The sequence below is a fragment of the Lissotriton vulgaris genome, unplaced genomic scaffold, assembly GCF_964263255.1.
Source record: "Lissotriton vulgaris unplaced genomic scaffold, aLisVul1.2 SCAFFOLD_3016, whole genome shotgun sequence".
In the NCBI taxonomy this organism is placed as follows: domain Eukaryota; kingdom Metazoa; phylum Chordata; class Amphibia; order Caudata; family Salamandridae; genus Lissotriton; species Lissotriton vulgaris.
The window spans coordinates 45841-58583 of NW_028246033.1; the positions used below are offsets into that span (position 1 = coordinate 45841).

At 47.8% G+C, this 12743-nt stretch overlaps 1 protein-coding gene across 1 annotated transcript; it reads right to left on the reverse strand.

The window, feature by feature from the left end:
* Window positions 1-544: 544 nt before the first annotated feature.
* Window positions 545-6580, reverse strand: LOC147666162 (endonuclease domain-containing 1 protein-like). Its single transcript, XM_086949256.1, has 2 exons — window positions 6512-6580; window positions 545-1512 (listed from the first exon to the last, which is right to left on the reverse strand). Exons 1-2 carry the CDS (start codon window positions 6578-6580, stop codon window positions 910-912), a joined length of 672 nt encoding a protein of 223 aa, XP_086805382.1. The 3' UTR covers window positions 545-909.
* Between the last annotated feature and the right edge of the window lie 6163 nt (window positions 6581-12743).

A 12743-nucleotide genomic window follows, 5' to 3' on the forward strand; every position in this document is an offset into this window, starting at 1 on the left:
TACCAAGGGTGCCAGGGTGTCCAAAGGACACCTGTTGCACCCCTGGAATGTGCCTGTAAAACATCGCAATTTAAAAGGCACCCCTACATAGCATTTAAGGAATCGCAAAAATTGCGTTTCCTTAAATGCTTGAGCAAAAGAAGGAATCGCAATTTTTGTGATTCCTTATTTTGCTATGTGGCACCTACATACCAAAATGCCGTTTGCGATTTGCAAACGTCAGAATTCTGTGAATTCCGGTGTTTGCGAATCGCAAACGCCTTCCTACATATGCCCTATAGTGTCTAAATTCTTATGAAAATCTACTTTTATTTTACAAATGTGTCTTTGATTTCTTCACGACATAAAAAGCCAGCTTTTTACACTTTCAGTTACCATCGCCCACAGGGTCAAGATCTGTTCCTCTGCTGTTTTTTGTTGTTGTTGGTAATCTCGCTACAGATGATGGATATTTGCCACTGTATTTTGATTCAAAGAGCTATTCTGGCATCACAGGTGAAATCAGAATCACAATTCTAAATTCAGTCAATGATGATAGGTTGGATAAGTTTGAAAAGCTTTATTCTCAATAAGAGATTAGTAAATTTATTTTTATTCAAATGAATCAATAAATCTGTAGTAAATTTACAGAAATCTCATAACACGTCATAATTAGAACAAATAGTCAAATAATGAATATTTCTAAGCATCTCACATTAAGGTCAAGCTTTCTAGATCGCAGGATGCATATTTCAGCAACATTCAGTTCACTTTAGTTGAAGAAACATGCATTGAAGCATTTCTATGGCCTGAACTAATATCTACGACTGCTTAATGCAGGTTGTACATTTTAAATGTGTGTCATTTCTGCTCTACATTGTACGTTAAGCATTGCACATTTAGCTGCTAATCTACATATTTGCCTTTTAATTACTGGACTTTATCGGTAGCATTTATTGGCAACAGGCTATGATCATCTTCAAGCTCAAAGTAATTGGGCAAAGTGTTTATGGGGCAATCCTTATGGAACAAGCTGACACCTCGGTTTGTGTATTTGCCTATTTCTTCCTGTAATTTATTTATAGTGATATCGTCTACTGTGCTTGCTTCAACATTGTCAGCAATAACAGCCCAGGATTTCACCCCCTTTGCTGTGGTAATACAGCAGGCGGCAGCCCAGATCTTGCTGGGGACATTAACCCTCCCATTCGATGTCGGTTTCATCCCAGGGATGACTCCTACTATGGCGTAAGTCGTTTGGCATCCGTTAGTGTTTCGCCTCATTGTGGCGTCTTCATACTGTGCCCATGGCCCCTGGTTGAGTGTACTGTTCTGTGGCACAATGTTGGTCAGGGTGCAGGTGGACTCGGAGGCGGATCCGTCTAGATGGTGTGAAGCGGGGTTGAGGTGTCCTCGGTCATAACCTGAGTCTTCGTAATCAGAGTTAACAGCCTGGCTTGTCGCAAGCTTGTTTCTTTCAATGGTTGTGAGGATCTCGTCTTCCATGTCCTTGCTGTTCTTGCGGTCCACAAGCTGTAAAATATAAAATGGGGCAAGTGGTCAGAAGTCTTCTCAGATCACTCTTATTTTACATTTATTCCAGCTATAGACTTGTTATTTTTTGTGAAAAAGACATCATATGTACAGGCAGTTGTGTGTTTTTCTTTCACATAAAGCATTTGGCAGCTAAGCAGTGAAGCGGGGGCCCAGTAGGCACCTAAACCTGAAATGCTGTTTCCTCCAATGCATGGGCGTAGGAAGTGTGGGGGACGCGGGGGATGTATCCCCCCCCCCAGATTTTGGAGTGGGGGGGACACGGGGGACAAGGGTGGGGGGGACGAGGGGACAAAAGAATTTCCCCTCTCCCTTCTGTTATTCAGCAGGGCCATTAGCAAGGAAAGCTACCTAATGGCCCTGCACTTGACCTGCCTGGAGCCAAAGAGGCCCCGCCCTCTGCCCTTTGTTATGCTGCAGGAAGGCTCGGTGTTCTGGGAAGGGCAGAGAAGGGGGGGGAACTGTCTCTTTTCCTTCATACCCATTTCTGTCTCTGTCTCGCTCCTCCTTAAGTTCTGATTTCAAGAGCTCTTATGTACTCTCTCTTGCATCACCTTTTCTTTATTTGTTTCTCTATGAAATGGATCCAAAATAGGCGGACTCTTTGGCTGGATATTTCCTCATTTACTGACCGTTTTATAATTCCAAAGAAAAACCTCGGGACGGAGAAAAAAAAATGAAATACCGAAATAAAGCAAAACAGAGTGGTCAGCAGACAGGCCAGATTGTTATTTACACCCACACATATTAGAACCACTTTACAGAGTTTGCCAGTGAAAGCGCTTTCTTTATTTCTTCTTTCTTTAAGCAACATTGTTTTCCCAGGGTGGGGAAGTGAACCATTCCTAAAGGGACTGCAATACCTGGTTGATTAGTGAAGTGGAAATGTTTAATACCAGCGTTTTCAACTGTTTTAATTATTTTAGCTCATAAAATGTGTACAGCGGCTCTGTGTTTGGGGATGTGATTTTTTTTTAAACCAAACTGCTTACATTTTGAAAGGATATAAGCAATGGACATTGAAACGGTTCCCTCCCTGGTCCTGTAGCCATGTCCTGATTTTTTCAGGAAAAATCACTTACATTTCTGAATAATGAGTTTAAAACTGTTAAGGTAACCATGTTGTTCCTGAATACATTTCACATGATTTGCTTATTCTTGCATTCCTTATGAGTGTTTGCTTTTTTCAGGGTGTTCTTCATTTTTTTTCAGGCAGCATTTTACTGTTGTCTAGTGCATAATTTGAATTTAGTTGCAGCACAATTGAGTTGTAGCTGAAGGCAGTGCAAGTTTCTCTCAGTGGGGCACTATGGTCTTCAGTGTGGGAGAGGATGTGGCACTCTGGCCAGAGCTGCTGAATTTGGAACTGGCGCACCATTTTCAGCCTTCATGACCAGTCCACCAGACCGTACTCCTGACCGATCTCATTCCGATGCTACACCTTAGAATGACCGATAGACCTTAGAAGCCCTGGTGTCTTAGCACCCGCAGGTGGACCCTAACGGTGGCAAGTGTGAGTTAACCTTGAAGGCCTGTCCACCACAATCCATACTGCAGTTCACCTCCAGTCTTGCGAGCAGGCATACGAAAAAGCACACCCTAGATTGACAGTGACTGTCACTGAGGTCACAAGGTCCTTGAGGCCAGTCCACCGCATCCATTGGTTCCTCAATTGGCCGTTTTTCAGCAGTAGTGGTGCAACTTACCAGGGGTTGGCAATGTAGGATTTGCGTGCACACCAAACTTAGGGGGTGATTATAATGGAGGAGGAACCGCCACATCACCCCGTCAGTGGCGGTCCCACTGCCATCGGTGACTGCATCTATGCCAACCATATTACAATGGCGGGTGGTTCCCTGGTGGTCGGAAAGACCAACCGCCACGCACCCGACTGGCTGCTTGAGCCCGCCAGTGCGGCGGAAGGGCTCGTGGTTCCTACAATGCTGGTGGTACCTACCAGGCACCACAGTAAGGATTACAATACCCCTTACCCACTTGTCTATCCAAGGCAGTTCACCCACCATGAAAATTTGGTGGAAAGGGACATTGGAGGCCCATAGCGGGCCCCTTTCCCCCAGTCCCCAGACATTGGACCTGGGGGGCATCTAAAAAGCCCCCCTACATATCACTGCACCATGTGGCAGGCACCACATTGTGCCTGCCACGTAGTGCAGTGATATATGTAACATGTCAGTTTTTACATTGCAGCAGATGATGCAGCCAGCATCGGCGAACGCCATAGTGGCGGTCGCATTGAAATGCCTATCTTGGGGCCGCCACCTTGAAGGCCATCGGTCCCATTCCCCGATTCGATGGTGGACGGACTGAAGTCCGCCTGCCTTTCGTAATCAGCCCCTAAGTTTGCAAACTTCATGGTCTCTGCTTCATGCACAAACACTTTTAACATGTGCAGCTTTCTTTCAGGCCACTGGAGTTATGCAGCAATGGAGGCCAAAATTATGTTGCAGTGTTGACTACATGATGCAACAATAAAAAGGCTGCAGTGTGATGCGGTGCATTTTATGATACTTTATTATTTTAACATATTTATACATACTAACTGCCTCTGCAAAGCCTTTGCCTCATTAGTACCTGTGTAACATACAAATGCAGCACAGGGAAAGGTGACCAGTCAACCTTTGCAAAGGGCCCTGCACTTCACAGAACATAAGACACATTTCTTTTAGTAATTTTTGATCCGTTTGAGCTACAAAATTGTTTTGGGTCAAATTGATAGATTATGCAGCAGATGGTGTATTATGAGGCAAATATGATACAGCCATAGTTAAGTTGAAAACATTTTTCCACTTAACTTAACTTTGCCCCAGCATTGTAGTTGATCAATTTATAAGTTCCCCAAACCCAAAAGTCGAGATTGGGCACAATTTGCATTTTAAAAGCAGTCCTACAACACAGGGCTACTTTTAAACTGACCTCATGCTTCAGCAGTGCACACATGCAAGCGCAGAAAGGGCTGCTGGCCTCTAAACTGCCATGCCCTATTATATTCTAGGGACTTAAAGGTAGTTCTAATCTCCCTGCCCTATTATGAACTAGGGCCTTATAGGAGAGGTCATGCCAATCATAGGGGTACCCTAATCCATAGTGCACCCTAGTGTATGAAGGTGTTTCACAGTATCTTTAAGTGTCACTTTCAGAATAGCACGGGCCCTGTGCCTGTTCAGGCAGAGGCCAGGGTCAGTCAGAGTCAGGTACCACCAGTACCAGTCAGCAAAACGTTGGGGAGGGCACAGGATGGCTTTGCAACACTAAAGAAGCACAAACTCAGAATTTAAAACATAACACCATGGTTGGGGGGGGGGTTCTCTTTAATAATCAGAATTGATTTCTATCCTAATGAACCCATTTTCCAACTTTAGGATAAGGAAAGAATGGGGAAAAATCATAATGTTCTAATCTATACCATGAAATTTTCATGCAGCTCTTTGTTGACGGTTAATAGTTCACTGTTCAATGTTAGGATTTTAACTTATAAACTGCAAATACCAAAATAATCTCTCAGACAAAAGCAGTAACTCACTGACCAATTTACATGATATCCATTTTGTGATCTGCGTGCTACACATTCTTTGCAGCAGGCATATTAACCCACTGTGTCTACCTTACCAAGAGTCAAAACTTCCACTAGAAAAACCTTAGATCTCTCTCAATAAAGAACATTAATCACCAACGTTATCTTCAGATTTTTATTGTTGCCTGAAAATTGCTGGAGACCAGGAATGCAGCAGCAGGCACTTTTCAAATCATAATGCACTTGCAAACACGACGCCCCCATCCTAAGTCAGCGACCTATGTTTGCTTGGTGCAGCAAGGTTCATATACATGGTTCTTTAGCATTTGATCTGATTACTATATAAATGTAAATAACAATAAAGCATACATGAAAACTGTGACAACATGCCTGCTTTTCTCAATATTTCACTTCGAAAGTATGTGATTGTATTTGTTTAACGGGCAGTGATTTGTATAGGGTCACTGGAAAGTCCACAAGGTTGTCCCTGTCCCCCCCAGAATTTTAGTGTCTCCTACGCCCCTGCTCCAATGGTTACATTTCATACTTGGAGAAGGTTCTTACTCAGTTCCCTGATTGCACCTGGGCAACCCTGCTTTATAAAAGGACAGTTGTGTTTATTCTCAGTGTTTCAAATATGACATGAACCGTATTTTGGAGCAATAAGATGGTTTTACATGAAATGTCCTTCTAGTGACGACAGAGAGCCAGTGGTGTGTACTGATGCTGGTGAGAGACGTGACATCTTTGCCACCCTCTGCACCTACTACTCCATGCCCTCGAGAAGGGGCAAAAGGCAACAGTGCCATAGCATACTTTGTAAGGAGGTAATGCCCCTGTGATAGCGGGTGGGCGATGAGGAGCAAAGGTGACCCAACATGCCAGCCAACATAGAGAGTTGTGGACACTGCTTTATCAGCTGATCACCTAGAGATGGTTCAACAAAACAAGTAGACCCCTTCAATTAAGAGCCTATTGAGCAACATACTCTCTGTAGGTTTTATGTCAGAATATTGTTAGCTAAAGATGCAGTTCATGTGGATGGATGAACCACTTCGCAGCCGTATGCAGGTTGACCAAGTCAAAGAAAGAGGCGGCCCATGCCATAGTGGAGGATCGAGACAGCAAAGACATGGACGACGACACCAGTGACTATCCCGTCCATTACGTATTTGCCATCGACCAACCACAGCGGAAGAAGCGGTGTCTCCCGAAGTGTCGCAGTAAGATCCACCAACAAGAGGTGAGGGCCACAATTGACACAGGAGCATCCATCGAATTAATGGCGGCAAACGTATACAACCAGCTAAGCGCCAAGCCACCGTTGCGAGCGGCGAAGATTAGAGTGTTCGCATATGGGCAGAAAACGCCGATTCCACTAATAGGATGTTTCCAGACTTAACTCCAGCACCAGGACCTGAAAGTCCCGACGACTGTCTATGTTACTAAAGAGGGCAGTGGCATGCTGATCAGTGGGCAGGCCGCAGAAGAACTCAGACTGATATCATTTGCCATGGCCGTGCTGACAGAAGAGTTAGACACCATACTGGAAGAATTTGAGGATACATTCCGAGGCATTGGGTGCCTGAAAGGGAAGGAGGTGTCCCTCCACATCGATCAGTCGATCCAACCAGTGGCCCTCAGGCATAGAAGAATAGCGTTCCACCTTAGGAAGAAAGTTGAGGAAGAACTGGAAGCCCTTGAGCGGCTAGGCATCATCGAAAAGGTCAGCGGGCCCACCCCTTGGGTATCTCCAATCGTGGTAGCGCGCAAACCGAAGCAGCCTGGCCAAGTCCGCATATGCGTGGATATGCACTTACCCAACGCAGCAGTTAAGAGGGAGAGGCATTTGACCCCCCTGATCGACATCTTAGGAGAATTAAACGGAGCCCGGTGGTTCTCAAAGATGGACCTCCGCTTGGGATATCATCAGCTGCCCCTCCATCCGGATTCCCGCTATATAACTAATTTCTCCACCCACGTAGGCCTCAGACGCTACCGACGTCTCAACTTCGGCATCTCAAGTGCTGCCGAGGTCTTTCACAACACTATCAGAAAGGTTCTCAGTGGACTCCCGGGTGTCTTAAACGTCAGTGACGAGCTGCTGATATATGCCAACTCCATCTAAGAACATCACCAAAGACTGAGAGGCGTGCTGCAGACAATCAAGAATGCAGGCCTGACATTGCACCGTGAGAAGTGCCAATTCCTACAAAACAAAATGAGTTTCTTCGGCTATACCTTTTCAGATCAAGGGATAGCCCCGGACCCAGACAAAGTAAGGGATGTACAAGATGCACCTGCCCCCTTCAACATATCCGAGATAAGGAGTTTCCTGGGCATGGTGAACTTCTATGGGAGGTTCGTGCCAGACCTATCGAACCTCACCAGGCCTCTCCGAGAGCTGACCAAAACAGCTACCCCCTGGCAGTGGGGCGAGGAGCAAGAGAAGGCGTTCCGAGACACCAAAGCGGCCCTATCCGTGGACAGGACACTGTCGTACTTCGACCCAGCTAAGTCCACAAACATAGCAGTTGATGCCAGCCTGTATGTAAAATGTAAATTGGAAATTGATAATTGTATAGCGCACTACTCAACCGCAAGGGTCTCAAGGCGCTTGTACGAATACCGCTGTGGAACCCATCCTGGCTTTCCCTGTGAGGCGTCCACTCCTGGGCACCCCCAAGGTGGAGGCCAGGCATCCTTAGCGTTGTGGGGGCCGTTGTGGAGATTAGGCAAGCTATTGCCGAGAGTTGCAGAGTGGGACTCCATGATTGGAATAGGCACCGAGGCGAGAATTATCAGGTCCGTGGAATTTTGAGCCCAAGACCCGCCGCGGCGGGGAATTGAACCCTGGTCCCGGGCTAGACCTCTGCATCAGGGTCTGCCGCTCTAACCATTGAGCCACACTTCTCCGGGGGCCATGCTAACCCAACGTCAGGGCAATGACGAGTGGGCCCCCATCGCTTACGCCAGTCGCTCCCTAACAGACACAGAGCAAAGTTACTCACAGATAGAGCAGGAGGCAATTGCGATTCACTGGGCATGCAGACACTTCCACGTCTATGTGTATGGACACCCTTCCACGGTGTCGATGGATCACAAGCCCCTGATCCCCCTATTCCGGGGATCAGTGTCAAAACCACCTCCAAGGATCGAAAAGTGGATCCTCCAACTACAAGAGTACTATTACCAAGTAGAATACAGGCCGGGGGCGACAAACCCAGCAGACTATCTCTCCAGGCACCCCTGCGCTGCCACCAAGGTGGAGAAGGAAGACGCTGAGGAGACCGAGGAGTACGTGAAGGTCGTGCTGGAAAGGTCGAGACCCCTACCCATTAGTCTGCAGATGATCATCGAGGCAACACGGAATGACGAGGTGTTACAACTGGTGGCGAGTGCCCTACGATCCAATGACTGGCGGCCGATTCAAGCCCCATTGAGCAAACGAACACCGCAAGCCAAAGCCTCACTAGAGACACTTCTGAGGGTAAAAGAGGATTTGTCTTTTGACAACCGGGGATGCCTACTGAGAGGCCCTCGGATAGTGATGCCGGCAAGCCTGACCCAGCAGGCAGTGGATCTAGCTCACCGAGGACACCAGGGCATGGTCAAGACCAAGAGTAGACTCCGAGCCAAGGTATAGTTCGCGGAAATGGACACCATAGTGGAGCAGGTAGTCAGGACGTGCAGATGGTGCCAAGCCGCTGGACAACCCGAGCGCCCACCCCCGGTCATCACAGAAGATAGCCCGCAGAGACCGTGGTAGTTTGTCAGTGCAGATTTCGGGCACCTACCAGATGGAAGATACGTACTCGTCATCATTGACGATATCACCAAATACCCAGAAGTTGTAGTCGTAGAAACTCAAACAGTCAAGGAAGTCATTGCAAAATTCGAGAAGACAATAGCTACTCATGGCATCTTTGAGATCGTCAAAACTGACAATGGACCCCCTTTTCAGGGACAAGAGTTTGCTGAATACCTCCAAAGCTGGAGAATCCATCACCGGAAAGTAACCCCCCGCTGGCCTCAAGCCAACGGGGAGGTTGAGAGATGCATGCGCACATTGAACAAGGCCATAAGGATAGCCCATGCCGAGGAAGCCCCCCTGGAAAGGGCGATCTACAGTTTCTTGTGAGAATATCGCTTAACCCCGCACCGAACCACGGAAGCAGCGCCAGGTCCCTCTGCCATAGGACGAGTGGTCAGGGACACCATGCCCAGTCACTCCGACTGGGCTCTGAACCGTGTGGACCCGCAGAGGACCCTCTCCAACAGAGCCCCGTCTAACAACTATGCCAGCTTCCGGCGCAGGGCCAAAGAATCGGAAATCCAGGAAAGGGACCGAGTGTATGTGAAGGACAGATATCCGGGAAGCAAATTTCGACTCCCATTCGAGCCCAGGCCATGGACGGTCCTGCGCCGTACTGGCACCATGGTGACCGCCCAACGAGGACCCGAAACGGTCACCCGCAACGTGTCCTTCTTCAAGAAGGCTCACCCCGACACCGTTTGTCCACAGGAACTGGAGTGTGGTGAGGAAGACTCAAGCCAACCAGAGGAACCGGACCTACTGGAGGGAGATGATCGAGATGTCCAGGGCGAGAACGCTGAAGCGAGTCCTTTGACATCCGGGACCCCCAGACTCAGCACCCCCCGACTTCCGGACGCTCGCCGAGATACCCGAGTTTCCCCACAGGCGACCCCGCTGAGAGCCCCAGCCAGAGGAGAAACGGCGGGGCACAGTCTGCGGAGGAATCCAGCTCCGTCCTCCCAGTTAGCGGACTTCGCGGTGGGTTGAACCTGAACTACCTACCCATCGGACTGGTAACCGGCCGGATGGCCCTGTTTCAATTACTATGATTCTTTGGGATTTTTGTTTGTGTTTTTGATTAAACAAAGGTTAGAAGGAATGTAATGTTCGAGACCACAGGTTAGCGGTCTAGTCTCCCGCACACCAGAAGGTGCGCATACGTGAGCTCGTGACGTAACGCGTGAGGGTATATAATAAAGGAGGCGTGGCCGGCGAAGGCAGTCCGGACGACGCGGAAACCAAATATGCGTCTTTATGCCGCAGCGCCAGAGTCACCGCGTGCCTGCGGCACAAGAGCACCACACCCAGATCAATCTGGGACACCCCAGGCTGCAGTACTTTGATGAGTGTGTGTCTTCTCTGCGCCTCTTGCACATCACACCAGAAGATGACCCAGACTGGATTGTGGTGTCGCTGGACATAGAGAAAGCTTTCGACACCCTAGGCTGGGAAGTACTTCATTTCAGCCCCTGCTAATATTGGGTTCGGTCCGGCATTCTTAAGCCGGGTGTGCACACTTTATGCCAAGCCTGAGGCACGTGTTAAAACAGGACAGGTGATCTTGGACAAATTCCTTATATGTAGAGGTATGAGCCAGGCTGACCCCGTCCTCTCTCATTTTCATCCTCACCATGGAACCCCTGGCCTGTCAGCTCCACCACTGAGCTGACGAATGGGGCATACGCGAGTGTTATATGCACTACGTCATTTCACTATATGCTGATGATGCCCTGATCTTTCTGCGGGATGTGAACGCATCCCTGCCAGACCTGATGCAAATTTTAGACAATTTTGGCACAATCTCTGGCCTACAGGTGAGCTGGTCAAAATCGTGCATGTTCCCCCTGGTATGTGTGTTGCCCAAGGATCGCGTGGTATGCACAGGCTCATGTTGGCGCTATGACACATTCAAGTACTTAGGCGTACAGATATATCACTCTGAATGGGACCTCAAGGAGGGCAACCTTGATAAGGCGGTTGGGTTTATTTGCCGATCTCTTCCTTTTTGGTGCTCTCTTCCACTATCCCCGCTAGGTCGTGTTGCCATCTCCAAAATGTTGGTACTCCCCCCGCTTTCTGTACTATTTTGTGGCCCTTCTCATTGTGCTCCCCAAGGACTTTTTCTTGGACCTTAATGGGTTGTTACCTGAACTGATTTGGGGAACGGGCCATCGCCGAGTTGCGCTGCCTGTTTTGCTGCACCTGCTTCTTGAGGGTGGGTTGAGAGTACCCAATTTGAAGTTGTTCTATGCCTCGGCACAGCTGCAGTGGCCTCTGGCTTGGTTGTGCATGCGGTCCCATCCTGAGTCCCTACTGTGCAGGCCTGTCTTCAAGTACTTATGAGATGGACCAGGACGGAGACACACACTCTAAGATTGCTACGCATCAGGGGTAACGTTCACACAGGTGGCGAGAAATGGGAGACATATTTGCAGCAGTTGAAGCCAAAACTGACGACCACCCGCCGTGAGCGCACAAAACAATAGGTGCGCTCACCCATGACGCATTTACGGACGACGCCATGAGGCTCATGTCACCACCTCATTTTGCTCCCACCACTACCCACTCCAGCCCCTCACTCATGGCCACCCCCCTAGGAAGGGTTCCCCCCTTGCCTACGCACGATTGCTCACTTATACACACTCACACCATCAGCTCAATCAATCATTCGCCCCCCACCTCCTTGTGTCTCTACACGCACTCAGCGAACAATGCCTGTTAATTCTACAAGTGACCTGTATCCTAATGACTCCACTCACATGTATGTGCTGCTGCATTGGGTGCTTAAATTCACATCTGTCCAAACTCCAATCTACTGAAGAAGGGGTTAAACCAAAATTGGCATCTAGTAAAAAATCTCAATCAGAAACTACAAGACAAACCACTTTTTGCCTTTAAAATCAAATAGTACGTGCAGCATTGCCTCAAACGAAACACATGACAGTAAGAACGTATGTAGGCCGTCCTCAATTCAAGGACATCATAAATGTGGGATGTGTATTTGTTGTGCCACCACAGAGGAAGGATCAGTGTTTACTCATAACAGCATCCATTGGAAGCACGAGGCATTCACGAACTGTAAATCACAGAATGTAGTGTATGGAATAAAATGCCCATGCAATATGCTGTACACAGGCAAAACAAATCAAGAAGCTAGATTGAGAATTCCACAACACAAGTCAAGAATTAAAAAGAACGGTCTAACTGCACCATTGGAGACTGAATAACCATACATAAAAAGATCTGATTTGGACAATCATATCCAAAGTAGAACAAGATCCCAGAGGAGGAGATATGGAAAACAGACTATCTATGAGGGAAGTCATGCTAAGAGTGGATGGACCTTAACGAGCGGTAAGAAATGTATAAACTAAGCTGACACCTGAAAATAGAAACATGAGAGCACTGCAGCCAGGTGACAACGATAGACTTTCATCAAGTGGGCAAATTATCTGTTGCAAACTGATTTGGAAGCCTTACCTTGAACTAAAGGATCTTTTTGGAAGACATATGAAGAAATGATTTCAACCGAAAGAGGCTAAATTCCATAAAAATGTGGCATCAACTAAGAAAATGAAAAGAGGCATCATTATGATTTCACAGATTTTATATGGAACGAAGCAGCAGGAAGAGACATCAATAGGCCGGATCAACACAAAATAAGAAGGCATACATTCCATAAAGTTTTATTCGAATAAAGAAAAATCAGCCGCGTAGCTAGGGGGGGGCGGGGGGAGGGGCGGTCCGCACCAGGCGGCACAATTTCGGGGGCGTCGCTTGGCACTGTGGCCTGTTGCGACCTTTATTATTTATTTGGGCCTTGGGACACTGTGTATTGTCCACAAATAAATGAGAAAGGCC

What these genes read in the sequence shown, in the direction of transcription:
- LOC147666162 (XM_086949256.1), bottom strand. Translation starts at nt 6,580, where the DNA reads ATGGCAAATGATATCAGTCTGAGTTCTTCTGCGGCCTGCCCACTGATC. An exon ending in GCATGCCACTGCCCTCTTTA is followed by an intron (nt 1,513 to 6,511) that starts GTAACATAGACA and finishes TATATTTTACAG; the next exon opens with CTTGTGGACCGCAAGAACAG.